We start from the raw sequence: 19,053 nt of genomic DNA on the forward strand, positions 1-19,053 counted from the left end.
GACCCCCCTTGTGGTGGGGCCGAGGCTCAGGCCGTGCACGCCGTGGTCTGACTGGAGAGGCGGATGGACAGGTGGCACCTGGTGGTGGGAGGAGCCGGACCACCCTCTGCTGGTCCCGGCTGAGCCCACCCAACCTGCCAGCCTGGGGACGCTTCCTCCCCTCAGCCAGGGGGTGCTGCCCAGGGGCATGGTCAGTGAGGTCAGCCCAGGCAGGGGCCTGGTTCAAACGCTGGCTTTTCCCCCTTCCAGCTATGTCCGGGTGACTTCATAAACTTCTCTGAGCCTCAGTTTCCCCGTCTGAAAAATGGGGCTATAGTTGGATCACCTCACAGGACTGTGGTGGGACTCCAGTGAGGCCCTGTACGGGCTGTGATCGGGCAGAGGTTAGCCGGGGTCAAGCTCCCTCCACCCCCGTGAGGCCCGAGGCATGCTGGTCGGAGACAGCTCAGGAAGGAGACCCAGACCGCAGGTCCTCTGGAGGTCAAGTTCCCCACTCCTGCCTCAGGGGCTGTCCCCAGGGGGACTGCCTAGGAAATCCTTCCCCGGGGGCCAGCTTTGAACACCTACCATTAGGAGTGACTTCCCCTCCCCCCCTTCCCGAGTGCAGCCCCCCGGCTGGGCGCCATGACCTCTGTCTCTGTCCCTGCCCCTGCCCCAGGGGAGGGAGGCCAAGGGCCTGAGCGGAGTGAGGGCCAGAGAGGGGATGGCTTACCAGCAGCCGGGGCCTGTCTGGGGTACCGGTGCGGGGCGCCCTGGAACTTCCTGGGCCAGGAGAGCTGCCTGCTGGTGGGGCGCCCTAGCTGCCCTGCGCAAGGGGCCCTGTGCTACCAGGAACCAGCCCAACCGCGGGGAGGCCACGGGGCAAACCTGGCTGGCTCCTCCCCAGGGCCACTCTGTCCTTACCTGATGGAACCAGGACAGAGCCACACACCTGGGCCAGCCCCGCCCTCAGGCAGGAGGGGAAACTGAGGCCCAGAGCCCAGGGCAGGTGGGCTCTGCCCCGGCCTGGTCAAGGCCTCTCCCCTCCCTACCCCTGACCGCCCTCCCTGGAGAATCAGGCTGCCTTTCCTGGAAACTGGGGCCTCCGCGCCCCTCCCCGCGAGGCAATGCGCCATCCATCTCCCAGCCCCACTTGTCTGTCTGGAGCTGTTAGTAAATTACGGTCCCAGGAGGCTGGGACCAGCTTCCCCTCGGCTGCTTCTCTGCTCAGCGAGGCCCGCTTCCCGAGGGCGGGGTGGGCTTTGCGTCCGGACGGGACCCCCAGCACCACCCCAGGACAGACCCCTCAGGCCCGGCCACTGGCCACAGACACCCCAGGGAAGCCCAAGCAGCCGGGCCCGAGGGGGGAGATGACCTCGTGGTCTGAACCCCGCACTCTGTCACAGCAGGAGTCCTGTTGACACAACGTCAGTCACCGAATCCACCTTCTGCTCCTCTCCCACCTCCCGTGTGCCCGGACCTGTGTGGGGGGGGCCCAGGTGGCCGAAAGGTCTCAGAGCTGGGCGCCCCGGGGCAGCACAGAGAGGCAGGCGCCATCCCTCCTGCCCTGCCCGCCCACCCTTCCTGACGCGGGGCCCTAACCTGCTCCCGCCTCCTTCCCTTGACAGGTGAAGACCCCCCAGTGGTGCCTTGACAAACGTCTGTGTCTACTTCCGAGTAGACCCTCTTGGCTGGCCTCCTGATGGACTGGACATAACCCAGAACCATAACTGACCTCCCAAGCCTCGCCGGCAACAGGTCAGGATGCCCCCAAGCTGGGCTGCTGCCAGCATGGCATGGGGTGCCTCAGTCTCCCCATCTAGGGAGCGCCGGTGCCCATCCAGGGGGTCGTGAAGGACACAGCACTCAGTTTGTCCATCAGGGTCAGGCGTGGGCATGACGGTGGTCACCCCTGCGCTGGCCAGGCCCTCACCCGGCCTCTGGCTCAGACTCTCAGGGTGTGGACGGGGGCGCCCCTCCCCCGCGGGCTCAGGACCCCACCCCCACCGGGCTCTGACCCTTTGTTCCCGAGGACAAAGGGCTCCCGGCAGAGCCTCCGGGTCCTGCTGACTCCGCACCCCTTCCCAGAGCAGGACAAAGGAGTGGGATGCAAAGGTTCTGATGCCTCAGCCAGTTTCTGTGGAGGCTACAAGGGCAGGGAGGCCGGCTGAAGGACGGAGGCTGGAGGGATCAGAGCCAGGCTGGCAGGTGCCCGAATCCCCTCCTCCTAGGACACCGGGAGGCTCGCACGGAGAAAGGGGCTGGGCTGGGCTGGGCGCCTGGAGCCAGAAGAACCCGGCAGGACTCCTGGGTTCAGAGCGGAGCCCTTCCTCACGATACCCACCTCCCCACCCCCACCCCGGGCCCCAGGTCTTCCCGCCGCCGGGGGCTCGGGGCCCGCCTGAGTGGGGGCATTTGGAGGCTTATGATGGCGTTTGGGGGCCTTCCAGGGGTGCAGCCTGTGGCCCCAAGGTTGGGTGTCTCCACCAGCCCAGGTGGGTGACCTGGAATCCACCGATCTAACAGCTTTGAGGTCCCGGGCAGGAAGGGGGAGGGGCTTGTACAGGCCAAGCTGGCGGGTGAGCTGGGCTCCAGGCATCAGGGCACAGCTCTGAAAACAGGACCTGAAGCGCTCACCCATCGGGGCTCGGCACTGGGGTCGGCGGGCGCGCCTGGCTCTCCCCAGGCTGGCCCCTGTGTGTGATGTGGCCCCTGAAGGAGGGGGCGGCTCAGGGCGACCCCAAACCAGCAGACCCACTGCCGCAGGGGCCCATCTGGAAACCACGCCCACCCATTTTAGACTCTGCTCCATGCTGGCCACGGCTCCAGGGGACCCCCTTCTGGGAAAGTCACACGAAGCAGACCTACAGACCCCTGCCCCTAGGGGAGGCAAGATAAACAAGTGAGCAAATAAATCCATCCCTAGCTTGGGCAGAGCAGCTGCTACAAAGCCTGAGAAAGCGGGAGAGGCCGGGGGTGCTTTGAGAAGCAGGTCAGAGGTGAGCCTTCTGGACAAGACCTCGCAGGAGAGAGATGAGGAGCCCCTCACCCAGGTGTCCGAGCGTCGGAATCGCGCGTGAGGGCCCGAGACCTGACCCGTGTCTGTGGGACACATTGATGCAAGGCCTCGCCCACCGGGGCCCAGGGGAGCCCAGAAAGGTCCTGTGGGTACAGCAGAGGAGTGCAGGGGGGGACAGAGCTGCCAGGCTTGAATCAGAGAACCCCAGCCCTAGGCTGGCCTGGAGGGACGGTTCCAGAGATGGTCAGGGGATGGGGTGGCCTGGCCTGGCCCCGGGGCCCCCCAGTCGAGCCAGGTGACCTGCTCCGGCCATGTGCAATTCCCCCTCCATCCACCTGGGGGCAGACCTAGCCCAGGCGCAGGGGAGGGAAGGGGAGGGAGGCAGCCGCACACCGGGAGTGGCAGGCAGGTGAGCCAGGTGAGGTGGAGGCCCCAGTTTGCAGACAAGAAAAAGAAAAGGAGAGCCTCGCCAGTTCACCCGGAGCTCAGGGCCCTCCCCCAGGCACTGGACCTGAAGGACATCCTACCCACCAGCCCCCTTCCCTTGTAAGATACTGGGGGGAGGGGGAGGTAAGTGGGTCAGGTGTGGGCGAGCCTGGGGATGGCCTTTCCCCCGCCCAGGGCTCCTGGGTCCCGAGGGTAACCCTGCTCCCAACAGCCCACCCCCTCCCTGGCTTCTCAGTGTCGCCCCCCCCAACGCCACTGGGCGAGCAAGATGCAGGCAACCTGGGTTTGAACTGACTTTATTATTCTGTAAATGTGAATTTTACAAAGCGCTTTACAATGAACGATCACATCCTTTTGTTTGTTTGTAACGGATTTCACCTCCTGAAACGGCTCTGAGCGCACTGCAAGCCCTCGGTTTCCTGGTCGCTGGCGGACGATGTGTCTTCTGAGTTATGATACGGTGTCAGCCGTGGCGAAAAAGCAACAGTCTATAGACTCTGCCAACTAGCAGCACGGAAGAGAGGGAGGTGCAGGAGGAGCAAACAGAGGTTTCCTCCTTCTTCTCCAAAAAACAAAAAAAAAAAAAAAGAAAAGAAAGAAAAAGAAAAAAAAAAAAAAAAGAGCCAGCCTCTTCTGCGGCTGAAATGGAACTCAGTGTTACTGTGAAACAGGCCTCCTTTATACAGCACAGGACAATTTACTGATTTATTTTTAACAGTCGTGAGTTACAGTACTACATAACCCCTCCACGGGCTCTTCACAGCAACCGTCTCCTTTTTAAAAGTCTCTTTTTTCCCAAACATTCCGTCCAAAGGATGAATGGTCTATTTGCACCCAGTGCCATCCAAATGTTCAAGTCAAAAATATTTATACATTTTATATTTAGTTCTTTTATTTTTTTGTCTGCTAAAAATAGTATTGCAAGTTTTGGCTTCTTTTGACATAAAAATTACAATCATGTGCAAAACGCTAACAATGAAGCATTGATCAGAATTCAAGCAGGTTGTCCAATCTGAATGCTTTAGATGCTGCCTCATTTTCCTTTCCGTTTTTCTCAAATAAACAAAACAAACAAACAAACAAAACCCAGAAGCCCTTGCTATGTTAGAAACACCTTGTACCGAGCCCCCCATGGTCTCCGGCCACCGGCGGGTGACACGCCCGGAGCTGGCTGGATGACATAATGACAAATTTATGCAGCAGCAACATTTGGAAACAGTAGTTAAAGCTCAAGACGGCTCTGAACTCTCAATTCTGTGTTTAGGATTTACTGCTGGCAGAGGCAAAGAGAGGTTTTCTCTGAGTTTTCAGTTGGTTAATGGGCCACAGGCCTTTTTCTACTTGCAGCAAGATATTTCCATAAAGATAAACCCACTGGAGGGGCATCTAAGCCGTCAACGGCTAGGGTGGCACGCACGGGGCCAGTGTTGGAGGTTCCGGCCGTCAAACGGGGACAGGTCAGGGCCGGGCACACAGCAGACCCCTCCCAGGCCGAGCCTCTCTCTGCCTTCCTCCTTCCTCTAAGGCCGCCGAGGAATGCATTTTCACGGAGGAGAAACAGGCCCGGCTCCGGGGCAGCGGGCAGGGGCCAAGGGCTGCACCTCAGAGACCTCTCCCCTCGCCTCTCGTCCACATTCAGGGGCAAGGAAAGCCGATCGAATCAAGTGCAAGGTTAAGCAACCACAGAGGACTCTGGGCGAGACCAGACACAGTGCAGAAAGCAAGATGGGATTCAAGTACCGAGGCCGCCGGCCAGGCGGGCGGCCCCACCGAGCTCACAGTATGTCGCATCTCCCGGTCCCTTCTCCTGGACCTTTGCACTCGTCCCAGCTGCTTCCCTGGCACGTCCCGGCCGCCGGGGAGGGCAGGAGAGGGCGTGCAGCCGCTGGAGCCCAGGCCAGCCGCCCACCACAGCCGCTGGGACCGGCCCAGTCCTCCTCTCCTCCAAAGGCGCTGATAGGACTTAGCTCTATATAATAGACTCTATGTAGTTATATGCGTATTGCTAATAGTCAAGCTTAGGGATAAAGGTGCAGACATCTCATAAATACTGAGTGGCTTGTCTCTCGGTCTACAGGATCTGGGTGAGTCAGGATCATGCTCACAGGACAGGAATTAGTCGTCTTGTAAACAGAGGAGGGGGAGGGTCCGGTTCTCTTAATTGGTTTTCCTTGGGAAAAATGATCAAAAGATGCTAAGGCACTCTGGAAGGCCCCTCCGAGCCCAGGCCCGCCGCCGCCCACCCCGAGGAACATTCAGGACGCAGAGGGAGCGCCCCGGCAGATACAATCATCAGCCACGCCCGTCTGCAACGCTCTCGACCCACGTCCACCGCGGGACACATTAGTGCAAAACGCTTGGCCTGGCCCGCCCGGGGCGCAGGGAGAGCTCAGAACCCATTCACATTTGATTATTATTAAAGTTTCACCTGTAGCTCTTGCCTTCCTTACCCAGAACAACAAAACAGACGGCGATTATAAACAATTAAAGGACAGAGATCACGGGACATTGTGCTAGCCTGAGCGGCGGTGAGGCCATCTCTGGGAGGTCCCCGCCTCCCCCGCTGGACCAGCGGCACCCCTCCTTGTCCTGGCCTCGGGTGAGGGCCGTGCCCACCTTGGAGTGGAGGAGAGGGGAAGAGCGAGCCCGTCTGTCAACAGCCAGGACGGGCAGCCAGCCCCCGAAGGTCCCCAGGATGGTGGAATGAAAGTGCAAACGTGGGGCAGGGACAGATGAAGGGACCTTGTCTGGAGAGGGGACGGTGGGGTCTGCCTCACCCACCACGCCCCGCCCCGCAGCCTCCTGACAGCTTAGGGGGTGTGGCCTCCTCCCAACTCCAGGAGGACTTGGTCCTGGCCCCTGGTGGGCTGTGGGCCTGGGGGGTGCCCTGCCAGCTCCAACCCCACCTGGGCCTGAGACAGAGGAGGCCCGCCTCTGGGCCAGGTGGTTGGTCCAAAGCCCCAGCAGGAAGGAGCTGCAGCCCCTCGGGGCCGGGACCACAGGGCTCGGCCCTCCCTGCGCCACGTGCCCACCCAGGGTCCCCCGACGCCGGCCCGGAGCCACCAGCGCTCTCTGGAGGGCAGGCACGTGTCTGGCCTGGCTGGAAGGCATTCCCGCCCAAGGTCTCCCCCAAGGGCCCTCCACAAGGGAGGGCCGCAGTCAGCAGGACTAGGAGCCCGGGGGGGAGAGTGCCTAAGCCCCCTGCCCTGCCCCCCAGGCTGCCCCCCGCTGGGACCCACTAGGACAGCTCAACTTTGCGGGTCAGGGGGGTTGAGCCACACCTGCTTGACAGGGGGACGAGAGGGGGGGAAGCAGCAGGTCTGCTCAAGTCTGGGGGTGGGGTGTGCCTCTGGCCAGGCCTGGGGGCTGTCTGGGACTCGAGGGAAGGCAGCCCCTGGACGTCCGGACACGAGCACTCCGCACAAGCCTGCGCCCCTCCCCGCAAACAGCAATTAAACTTCACAGTGAGCTTTCCAGCCTCAAACCAACACTTCCACGCCCCCGCCACGCATTCCAGAACCCGTGCACCTGCAAACCGCCCCAGCTCAGGCCTGTGCCCACCACCCACCCACAACGTCAGAGGCGCACATACCCCAGGGCTCGGAGCGCGTATGGGGGAGCCCAGCACCGAGGGGCCTGGCTCCAGCCCCAGCCCGGCCCCCGGCTCCCTTCCTCCGGAACACACCCTGGCTGCACTTCCACAGGAGGTGAGTGGGACCTGGCCGGGGGGCTGGGGGACACGGTATCCAGGTGGACCCACCCCCAAGCCGTAGTGGGTGGGGGCAGGGACCCCAATCCTAATTTTTTTGCTCTTTTGGGTCTGAAAGTTTCCAAACCATACATGAAATAGATCTGAATTAAGACGAAAACAAATAAACAAACAAACATAAACCCAACGTGGCTGCAGACTGCGTGGGCTGCCCCGGGGCAGGGGCCCCACCTCACAGGATGGTGGGCGGGTGGCCGGGCTGGAGCCAGCAGGTGCTGGGGCCGGCGGCCCAGGCCCTGGGTCCCACGTGGACCGAGGGTCCGTGGAGCCTCAGGGGTCGGGGAGACCCCACGGGCGCGGGGCAGGAGAGCAGACGCAGCCAAGATCGCTTCCACCACCCGCAGTGACCAGCCCGGCCCACCACTGTGCCGTCACCACCGCCCCCGCATACGCTCACACACGCTCCGCACACACACCCACACCCCACACGCACGGCGGACCCGGCGGGCCTGAGCCCCGAGTCTCAGGAAGAAGGGAGAACAAGGAGTTTGGCCCCTGGGGGCCCAGCCCTGGCCCGTGGTCCCGGAGGAGTGGGGGGATCCCCATGGGAAAGGAACGAGGGTCCCGAGACACATGCTCCCGCCCCACAGGCCCCTGGCTTCGCCCCAGGCAGAGGGAGCCGTGGGGGCAGGAGGCCGGGCACCAGGGTCTGGCGGCCTCTCGCCCCCTCCCCGCACAGGGGGAGGGAAAGCTACAACGTGGAGACTAACCTCTTGAATATCAAAAAGGAGCCCCGGGACCTTCCTCGCAACTAGGTCGCCAGGGGCCTAATCGTTTACAGTATAACGAATGCATTTGTTTCCTTCATGAATTTTAAATACAAGCAGAATAAAAATCACATTTTTTTCAGGCAACAGTAGCAGTTCAGTAGGTAAGTGGCTTGATCACATTTGTCTGTATTAGTAACGCATGCAAGCAGCTTCAGTACCCGCCTCGGCGCCCGGTCCGGCCTCGGGCTCCTACAAGGTCCCCGCGTACGGGCCCTCCGGTCTCCTCCCTGCGGCCGGCGTCGCGGGCCGGCTGCTGCTGGCGCTGCCCTGCTCGAAGGGCTGCGGGGGGGTCTGGCCCTCGGCGGGCAGCGGCTCGGCCGCGGCCACCTCCTGGACGACCGGGCCGGCGCCGTCGGCCTCCGAGCCGGCCTCGAAGGTGGGGTTGGTGGAGGCGCCCAGGTCGACATTCACGGCGTCAGTTCTCAGGGCCACAATGCTGGCGGCATCACCCCGCCGCTCGGCGTAGATGCGCTGCTCAAACACCTGCGCGGCGGCGGGCGGGAACTCGGGGTCCAGGGGCGCGCTGGCGGCCGAGGAGCCCATGACCGTGCGGTACATCTCCACGCCCTCGGGCAGCATGGACTTGATCTTGGGCAGCCAGCGCTTGCGGACGCGGCGGGCGTTGGTGCACATGTCCGCGGCGATCACGTTCATCTCGCTCTCCTTGAAGCTGGGGGCGAAGTTCTGACAGTACACTGCAAGGACAGGGCGCCGGGAGGTGGCGTGAGCGGCCACCCACCCGCAGGAGTCCCACGATGCCGGCCCTCCGCCTCCTGAGGGGCCGTGGGACTGAGATGCCCTGGACAAGCCAGGGGGCAGAGCACTCTGGGCTGGAGAGGCCACCGCGGGGCCAGTGGGGCAGGCCAGGGACCTCCAGGGTCTCCTCCACCTTGCTCCCCTCTGGCACGGGAGACCACAGGGCCACCGAGGCCTCTCCTGGGTCAGCCTGAAGACCAGCGGTCACCCTTCTCGCTGCTGGAGGCCCCGCCCTGCTCCTCTGGGACAGCCTGGGGGAACCTTCAGGGGAGGGGCAGTCAGAGCAAACAGGACCCCAGCCTGCGGCTCTAGCAGGAGCACAGAGGGCCCAGGGGGCTCTGGCTCCTCCTGACCACTGCCTGGCAGTGTGGCCTTGGGTGGGCCCCCATCTCTGGGCCTCGCTTCCCCACTCTGTCCCACCCACCTTGCATCCTTGGTCAGACAAGCCTGATAGAATCCCTGCCCTGGTGGAGTGGGAATCGGGGCAGGGCCTGGGCACCCACTCAGCTGTGAGGCTCGGGTCTCTCTGGGCCCGATCAAAGGGCTGGCAAGGAGTGAGGCGGGGGCCGGCTGACACCTGTCTTCAGCCCAGTCCCCGGCCCGGAGACCCCAGCCCAGCAGTGGCATCAGCAGCAGCAGTAATAACAATACGCCCTCTCCCCGCTTCTCCTCCAGAAGACACAAGATCCAGCTCTCCGAACAGCACGGAACCCAGAGGCGGGTCCCCCAGGGTGAGCCCCTTCCACTGTGAGCCCTGCTCTGGGGCAGCGCCAGCTGCACCCCCTCTCGGCATCTTCCCAGAGCCCCTGCCAGCACCCCACCCATGCTTTGGGATGCGATTACTGGCTGCAAAGGCCCCTCTTTGCTCTAAAACAGAATTAGCCTCACAAGAGAGATTTTTTAAGCAAGAAAACTAAGACAGTGTTTCGCGTGCCGACAGCTACAGGAGGACGTGCTCTTGGCTGCACTGGCTCGTGCCGGGCACCGGTGGCTTCCTCCTCGTCCGGGGGGTGCGGGGGGGACGGGGGCGGCGGTCTGCCACCGAGATGGACCACACTCCGCCCCCACGGGCCCAGCAGCGGGAGGCAGAAGCGGGCCAAGCAGATGGCAAAGGCTCAAAATAACCCCAAAATGTAAATAAGCGGTTTTGTTCCAAAAGGAAAATTAGATCTATTTCACATATTAAAATAGTTTCGCAGCTGAATTCATCACGCTTGGAACCCTACCAAGAATGTTAACACCTCGAGACCGGGCCCCCGCGAGCTGCTCTTTTCTCCCCCTCGACCCTGCGGCCCGGCTTGCTCCTGGGGAGAAGCCACCTTTCCCAGGCTGACATCCAAGGGCCTGGGGGCTCCTGGAGCTCCTTGAGACGCCTCCCCACCCCCGAGACCCCAGTCCTCCTCTTACGTTTCACAGCGTTCAGGACGCGGCTGTCCAGCGGCTTGCGGCTCGGGTCACTGGTGGACGAGCGGATGCCCGTGCCACAGCTGTTGGCCAGCGTGTTCCTGGCGGGGGGACAGTAAGGGGGGCAGCGTGAGGCTGCCGGCTGGAGGGGACGCACGGGAACGGGGTCCCTGCCTGCATGCCCCGCCGCCCCTTAGGGAAAGGAGCCCCCCCCACCAACAGTGACGTGGAGCCGGTGTGGTTCTTCACTTTGTGGGGGGGTCCACAAGCCCTCCCTAGACCCAGGTCTGGCCGATGGCCTCGGGCTGACACCTGTGAGGTCGGGAAGGTGGGGGACCCTGGACGCACGGCCTTGTCTAGAGAAGATTCTAGAGACCGCAGGGCCCGCGGGGGACCTACCTGTCGAAGAAGGTGGCGAGGAGGCGCCGCAGCAGAACCTTGTGCTTCACCCCTGCGCAGAGGTGGCAGTTCATCAGCTGCCCGCGCGTGATGTAGACGCCAGAGCCTGCGGCCGCCAGACACAAAAGGGAGGCCCTCAACCCCAGACCCAGGGCCACGGGCAGCCCAGGGGCTGCTGGGGCCAGGACGGGCGGACCACGGGTGAGGGGGTCGGTGGGGGAGGGTATGGGGCAGCCCCCCTCCAGGCCTGGGACCCCGAGGGGCTGGGGAACAACGCTCCAGGCCTTCCTCGCTGCACTGGGGCCCTGTCACCAGAAGCAGGCAGCCTTGGTCACATGCTTCAAAGGGCTGTCCCCAAACTGCCCTCCCAGCCTCGAGGGGATTGCCTGGAGCTGATGACCTGCGTTTGGGTTTGGGAAACACTCATCTTGCCTCAGTCCTCCCTGAACACCAAAGAGCCGCCGCGGGCAGTGACGGGAGCTGGAGTCATGGAGGTCGGGCTGCAGCTCCCGGTGCCGGGAGGGAAGAGCCAGCCCGGGGCAGAGACGGGACCAGTGAGCCCCGCAGTCTGGCCAGGCCGGGTCCCCACCAGGGCTCAGGCCAACCAAGGACAGGGACGACAGGAGCCTCCGTTTCCCCTGGACGCTGCCCGTGGAGAGAGGAGCTTCCGCAAGAGTCAGCCGGCGTGAAGAACACTGAAGGGCAAGGACATGCCGCCCCGCTCGGGAGCCTGCAGGGCCTCATCTGGGCCTTTGCCTACGATCTGACTTTCTACAGCGCACGTACTGAATCTCCTCATTGGAAAACATGAACAAGTCCATTGCTGCCTGGGAGCTGCCGTCTGGAAGCTCTGGTCATTACCCCTCGAACGAGGCAGTTGGACACTTGGGGAGCTGGGGGTGGGGGTGGGGGTGGGGGCGCTAGTAAACTGTACGGGACTTGGTTTTATCCGCGACCTAAATTAAAACACAATCATGATTGCAGCCCCTGCCAATCAGAAGCACGACCAGCCCAGGGGATTCAATTAAAATGCTAAATTAATTCAATTGAATAACTCCTCTTAATGACACTTTCTTCTGAAAGGAAATTAGAGGAAACTTAAGATGTTCTTTTTTTTTTTTTTTTTTTTGACTGGTGATGAGTCCGTTGTTCATAGCTCCGAAGAAAAAACACAGGCGGGGCAGCTGCATACAACAGACAGGGTGGGGGGAGGCCTCACCTGCCACCAGCTCCAGCTTCTCGCCGGGGTCCCCCTCGGAGTAGAGCTTGGGGTGGCAGCGGTACCCGATCTGGCTGATGAGGCTGGCGGGCAGGGCCACCAGGTCGCGGCGGATGAGGACGCAGGAACGGCTTTCCAGCGGCACGGGCTCTGGCTTCTCTTGCACTGTGGGCCCAGAGGCCACCCGGTCAGGGACACAGCAGATCTCCCCTCCTGCCCACCCAGGCCCGGGGGGGTGTCCAGCAGGCTGAGGCCTGCAGGGCGAGCAGGAATGAGGGCTCAGGGCTGGGGGTGGGGGCAGGGAGGGAGTGGCCCGCGAAGGGGACCGGGCAGAGGAAGGACAGAGCGGGGGAGGGGAATAGACCTGTACTGTCAACCGCTCCCCAGCCTGTCTCCTCACAGCAGCCCTGTTCTACAGGTGGGGGGGACGCAGCCCCCCGCACGTGGGCACCCCGCCCCCAGAGGCTGCACCATGCATTATTCCTGGCCAAGAGCAGCTCCATCAATATTCGCCAACAGTAAAGCCAGGCGGTGGCACAGCCGGGCAGCGCCAACGCTGTCTCCACGCCGGCTCCAGGCCTCCGGGCCGTCTGGGAATGTTCCTGACAAACCACTACTGGGGGTCATCAGGGACCCCCAGGCACGCCAGCACCTGCAGCTATGATGGGGCGGCGGGGGTGGGGAGTGGGGGAGGCCCCCTCTGACGTCCCCGTGTCGCACCCTGAGCGCAAGCACCACGCACAGGACACCAAGCAGAGGACCGTCTCGGCCTCATCCCCGCCCCCTGGCCTCCTAACCACCCACCTACCCACGGGCCCTCTGGAGGGGCTCAAGGCTGGGCCGGGGGTTCCCTCTCGGGCTCATGGTGGGAGGCTAGTCTATCGGGCACTTGCTGGGCACCCAGCACACCCAGGTGCCTCCCCAGGTGCTGGGAGGCCGAGGGCCTGTCCCCTGCTCGCAGGGAGCGCCCAGCCCAGAGGGTTCAGCGGGCGGCCAGGCTGGGTGAGGGCAGCGGCCACGTGGAGGCCCCCATGGTGGGCAGGACCCCGCCTCACCAGGCTCGGCGCCCCAAGACCCTACAGGCAGGCCCCCACTTCCCGCCCCGCGCCTGCCCCCCGCCCCCTCCTCATTTTCCTGCCCGGCGCCAGCAGCCCGGGCAGCACCACAGGCCCGGCTCCCGCTGCAGGGTCAGCTGGAGGCCCGTACCCGGCCGCGCTCCACCGCAGGCCGGCCTCCCCGTTCAGGCTCACACACGGCCATCCGTCCAGCACCCCTCACCCTGCGGCCCACACTCAAGCCATCCCGGCCAGACACAGGGCAGGGGCACGGCCTCCCTCCTCTGTGTCCCCAGCACATGGCGATCCTGGGCCACTCCTGGGAAGGCCACCTGCTCCCGGCAGCTGTCGTTGTTGAGAAATCACAGCTGCTCCAGGGCGGGCCCACGCCACACACCTAGCTGAGCAGCAAGGCCCGCAGGTGAAGGCCCCAGGGCCCGCCCCCCCGTCGCCCCCCCGTCACGCGGGCACCCAGGCAGGGTCTGCAGGTCGGAAAGGCTCCGGGCTGCTCTGATGGCCACTCGGGGTTGGGTTTTCCTTGCTGAGGACGACGGCTCTCATTAGCAGCCTCAGTGACCACTGTGGTGGGGGGAGAGCGCGGCTTGTAAAACCTCCCAGGGCTCAGACACCCAGAGGGCAAGGCTGGGCTGGAAGCTCTCCTCCAGCAGGCTCAGGGCAGGGGCTCAGTGGCAGAGACTGTTGGGGAGGTCTCGAGGCCACTCCAAGATGGTCAGAGGCAGCCCCTTGGGCTGGCCAGTGTCCCATCCCCTCTGCACTGTGACACTCCCTTGGGGTCACAGGGAAATTCAGCAGAGGCACCTAAGTCTGGGGGAGGCCAGGCGGGGATCGGGAGAAGGACCTGGAAGCCCTTCAGGAGGGGGAGGTTGGCAAACAAGGGTGCCCAAGCCCCAGACCTGGTACAGTGTGAGCATGAATTAGCCCCTAGTTATCTCTGCACCAAGCTCTTGTGGGGGAAAGATCAGGGCTGCCCAGTCCCTGAAGGGCCAGCACCCCCCAAACCACAGGGCGAGTCCCGTGGGAGAAGGCAGGATGGTCAGTTCCAGCCCCGAGGATGGGTTGGGGACCCACCTGTTGCTCTAGCTCACCCCGCCAGGGTCTGGAATCACCCGCTCCGGAGTCAGCCCCAGTCCCCACCAGGGGACCCCCAGGCCACCCCTCCCCGTCCCCACAGGGCTCAGCCGTTCCTAGGGAGGCACCTGCCAGCACGCACAGGACGAGGGTGGCACACGGTGCCTTCGGCCTGGCGGCGGCCAGTTCCAAGTCAAAGGAGGGAGTTTTCCTGAATCAGCCAAGCCCTGGGTGAGGCTGCAGCACAGCTCAGGGCAGAAGTCAGAAGGGTGGCCGCTCAGGGGGGTCGGGCAGCATCTCCCACCTGGCATGTTTGGGGAACGCTGGCAGGGGCTGGGGGCAGATAGGCAGAGAGCCGCCAGAATCTTCCAAACCCGGAATTACCCAGGGGCTCAGGGAGCACAGGAAAAACAACCCGGATGATATTTTAAAACATAATTACCCGGCCCGCCCCGCCCCCCTCCCCCCCCCCCAAGCCTGCTGTGATTACACTCGCAGACTCCGGAGCAGGGCGCCAACGCTGGCGCCGTGGCATTTACATAAAGAGCGCTCACCAGCAGAAATAATCCCCATCTACAACTCCTCGGCCACAATGTTTCTCCAAACAGCAGAAGTTGTCTGCACTCCGCACGCCCACCACCCCGCCCCCCCAGCCCCAGCACGGCTCCCCAAGAGCCAGAGGCTGTCAGATCCAGAAGAACCAAAAGAGCCACTTCTATTTCTGCTTTGCCATGTGCCGGATACTGCGCCGGCTAAAAATACCCTCAACAGAGTGGTGGCTCATCTGGAAAGGTGTTCCGAATTGCTTCATGTGCCCCCGTCCCTCCCCAGCCCCAAATTACCCACCACGGCCCAAGCTTCCAGCGCCCTCCTTCTAGGGAGGGGTGTCGAGTTACAAGAGGTTCTGGAAACCCAGGAGAGTCTGTGCACCAGGACATAGTGACGGGGCCCCTCCAGTCTCCTTGGCGGCCTCTGGCGGGGTCACTCCAGTGCCTGACGGCAAGGGTGATGGGAGACCCCTCGGTGGGCTGTGGGCAGGGGTGTAGCAGCCTGCAGAGATCCCTCGGATCACACCCAGGTCTCCCTGAGCACCGGGGGACCCGGCGGCCTCCTGCTGCCCCAGGACCGGGGCGGCCGCCTGTATCATCAACGGCCCCGGTTATAACCCTTTATAATGTTGGTTTCTAGGATCGTGGGCTCCAAATATTTAGGCCCCGTGAAATTTGAAGAGAAGCGCGTGAAAGCAATTAGCTGTTTGTATCGGGGGGTGAGCAATCGCTCTGTGTGTAGGGAAGGTGAGTCACGGTCGTAAAGGTCCCGATGGAACGATCTGGAACAGCAGCTAATCTGGGCAAACGGGCAGCAGGGATAGAGGCAGGCAGAAGCTTCCCTCAGACCACAAGAGCCGAAGAAAACACCAGTGTGTTCACAGGGTGCATGGTGGGCCCTGCAGGGTCTCTAGCTGGAGAGGAGGAGGGGTCCAGGCTGTGCCTTCAGGGTCCTGCTGCCCCCACCATGACACCTGCCTGAACCCAAACAGGGGAGACATCACGCAAGGGAGGTGAGCCCGACACGGACGGACACAGCCTGCAGGACCCACTCGTGTGAGGTCCCTAAAGGAGTCAAACCCATGGAGGCAGGAAGTGGACGGTGGGGCCTGGGGCTGGGGCGGGGGGAGGGGAGCAAGTGTCGAGTGGGGACAGTTTGGGAAGATGAGAAAGTTCTGGAGGTGATGGTGGTGATGGTGGCATAATGTGCATGTACCTGATTCTGTGCACTCAGAAGTGGTCTTAACAGTAAATCTTATATTAGCTACACTCTACCACCATAAAAAAAAATTTTCTTTTTAAAAGAATGAACGGGGGACTTCCCGGGTGGCACAGTGGTTAAGAATCCACCTGCCAACGCAGGGGGACACGGGTTCGAGCCCTGATCTGGGAATATCCCACATGCCGTGGAGCAACTAAGCCCGTGAGCCACAAGTGCTGAGCCCACGTGCCACAACTACTGAAGCCCGTGCGCCTAGAGCCCGTGCTCCGCAACAAGAGAAGCCACCGCAATGAGAAGCCCGCGCACCGCAACAAAGAGTAGCCCCCGCTTGCCGCAACTAGAGAAAGCCCGCACACAGCAACCAAGACCCAACGCAGCCAAAAAAAAAAAAAAAAAAGAATGAATGGAAGGAGGGAAACCAGGAGGGTCACATTGATCTCAGTCCTGAACTTCCTTAACCTCCTGAGGGTCAAAGACTGGGAATCTGAAGAAATTGCTGGACCCTCTCCTTGGGCAACACACACCAAGACGCCCGACCACAGGATGCTGTCATGTCCAGGAAGGCCCAAAGGGCCCCTGTTCCCGTCCCCAAATCCATAGTGTGTCCTAGGGAATCACCATCAGAGACAGCATAAGCAGCCCCCACCCCCGGGAGCCCCGGCAATGTGGGTGACCACCGGCAGGTGCCCGAGCCGCCCTGGTCCAGCCGCAGTGTAGCTTTGCTGAGGTTGGGTGGGGTGGACAGAGGACAATAAGGGTGATCCCCACTCCACAAAAGTGTATGCCGTTTGTTCAGATGGCAGCATAAGAAACCGAACCCCTAGTTCTTAATTATATAGAAAAATACAACTGAAAACCAAATGGAAAGAAAAATGCTGCACCGCACCACCCAACACTGGCTCCCCACAAAGCATAGTGACCAGGCCTGCCAGACACACAGTGCACGGTCCAGAGACAGACCCACACAAGTACGCTGGCCAATCTGTGATAAAGATGCACACATACCCAAAGAAGGAAGTGACAGCCTCCCAACAAACGGTGCCAAGTCACAGGTCACACACAGGCACAAACCCATGAGCCGAACCTCACACCTTATGCAAAGATGAACAAAAGTGGGTCGCAGACCTAAACGTAAAACACAAAACTACAAAACTTTCACCAGAAAATCTGTGATCTTGGGTTCAGCTAAAAGCCTAGACGTGACTCCAAAAGCGCAATCCCTAAAAGAAATTAAATGAGAAACTAAACTTCATCAAAATGAAGAACTCTTGTCTATGAAAGACGAGAAGACAAGCCAGCTACCACCGACCAAGGAAAGATCTGCAAACCACGTGCCTCCAGGGAGGCTTCTCAAAACTCAACAGAAGGAAAACGAAAAACCCAATTTTAAAAATGGGCAAGCAGAAACTAACACACCATTGTAAAGCAATTATACTCCAATAAAGATGCTTAAAAAAAAAAAAATGGGCAAAAGATCTGAACAGACACTTCGCCAGAGAACACATAGATGGCAAATAAGCAGATGAAAAGATGTTCAACATCCTGAGCCCTTAGAAAAATGGAAATTAAAGCCGTGCTGAGACACCACTGCTCGCGGTTAGGACGGCTCAGCGGGACCTGAGCACAGCACAGGCCGGCAAGGACACGGAGCCACTGGAATGCTCGTCCCGGCGGTGAGGACACTGGAAACCACGTGGCAGTTTGTTATAAAGTTAACCGTATGCATAGCTGAGCCGGCAATTCCACTTTTAGGTATTTACCCAGGAGAAGAAAGAAATGAGGGCTGGACGCAACGAACACTGTACAGAAATGTCCACACCCGCTCTGCTCACAGATGCCCCAAACTGGAAACACCCAATGTCTTGCGTCAGGGGAAGGGACAGCCAGGAAGCCGTCCACACGATAGTCACCACAGGGCCGCAAGAAGGAACAAATTACTGATGCACAACTTGGATGGATCCCAGGTTCGCTGCGCCCAGCAGAGGGGCCAGTGTCCAGGGTTATCTCCTGGGCAGGTCCATGTGTCGGACACACTCCAAAGACAGAACCATGGGACAGAGAACAGTGGCTGCCAGGGGATGGGGTTGGGGAGTGACTGTCGGAGCAGCACGGTGGAGTCTTGGGGCCCTGGGGGTTGGTTGACGGAGCTGTTCTGGGTGGTGGACACTCAGGCCACACCACTCCGTGCCCAGGCGGCCGCCCAGCCCTCCCCAGCCCCCTTCCGCTCAGCTCCGGGCGGCCTCCACTCATAACAAACGCACCACGGGTGGGCGATCTAGCCCATCTCTGCAGCTGCCAGCTCAGTGCCAACCAGACTGGCAGTTCTGAAAGGGCCACACCCGTGAAGGGCATCTGCATTGGGCACACCTGTATCAGCATCCCAGGAGCAGGGCAGGTGGTGGCTCCTGCAGGTGCACTTGGGCCCAGGCGGCTGGGGGGGTCACCACGGGCATCATTCTGTCTTTTACGTGACAGCAACGTAACTGTGATACACCACCGGCTGTAAGATGCATCCCATTTCTTGGATCTAAAACGGGGGCACGAAATGCATCCAAGAGCCAATGCAATTTGGCATGTGGGGTAAAAAATAGCAAAAGTCTGGCAGGGAAAGCCAGTAAGAAAGAAAAATAAAGGTGGAAACAGAAACACGAGGCCAAGAGTCGGGAGGACCTGTGTGTAAACCCCAGCTGCCAGGACACAAAGAGACACAGCGGGTCTCCAGGCCCCGTGCTCAGGAAGTTACAGGCATAGCTGCTGGGGAAGACGCAGGGCCGAGAGACCAGTCCCTGGACGGTGCTCCAGCAGGGCTCTGCGGCCAGTGCAAGCCTGCACCGCGGCCACCAGACCTGGTGACCGGCCCCCCGGGCCACAGCTCGGTACACTTGAAACTCCCTCTGGGCAGCTCCCCCTCCCACTCAGCCCGTCCCAATGAAACCTGGTGCTGCCCCTCCCCAGGCCCAGGGCTCTGGGTTTTTTTGTCTCCTGCGCCCAAATCTGGCCCTAGGAGACCCCAGTGGTCCCCTGCCTGGTCCCCTCACACCCACCACAGTGATGCCGGCAGCTCTTCTATCGCCAATCTGACCCTGTCCCGTTTCTGTTCTCCATCCTCCTGCCCAGTGCTGACCTTGAGAAGCTCGCAGCCTCCCTGCCCACCCGTGGATGCCAGGCTGACCGTGGATGCTTCTGGGAACCAGAGTGGGAGGCAGAGGGGCCACGCGGGAGAACGGCTTTTCACTGTATGATCGTTCTACATTCTTTAAGATAACGAGCACACGTTAGCTACACAAAAATAAATGCACTGAACTTGTAAAATACCCCGGAGACGCCCACTGTGAGTAGGAGGCAGTAGCCAATAGTGGACTGAGCCCCTCAGCAAG

At 61.5% G+C, this 19,053-nt stretch overlaps 1 protein-coding gene across 5 annotated transcripts in view; it reads right to left on the reverse strand.

The window, feature by feature from the left end:
* Nucleotides 1-3,725: 3,725 nt before the first annotated feature.
* NACC2 (NACC family member 2) overlaps nt 3,726-19,053 on the reverse strand; it is a 74,463-nt gene continuing 59,135 nt past the window's right edge. For all 5 annotated transcript variants that reach the window (XM_059926035.1, XM_059926034.1, XM_059926031.1 and 2 more), the window contains 4 exons: nt 11,763-11,927; nt 10,544-10,649; nt 10,148-10,245; nt 3,726-8,679 (listed from right to left, as the gene is read on the reverse strand). In XM_059926035.1, coding sequence (XP_059782018.1) covers nt 8,174-8,679; nt 10,148-10,245; nt 10,544-10,649; nt 11,763-11,927 — 875 coding nt within the window. In that variant the 3' untranslated portion in view covers nt 3,726-8,173. The remainder of the gene's footprint in view (nt 8,680-10,147; nt 10,246-10,543; nt 10,650-11,762; nt 11,928-19,053) is intronic.

Source organism: Balaenoptera ricei, chromosome 6, assembly GCF_028023285.1.
Source record: "Balaenoptera ricei isolate mBalRic1 chromosome 6, mBalRic1.hap2, whole genome shotgun sequence".
Classification (NCBI taxonomy): domain Eukaryota; kingdom Metazoa; phylum Chordata; class Mammalia; order Artiodactyla; family Balaenopteridae; genus Balaenoptera; species Balaenoptera ricei.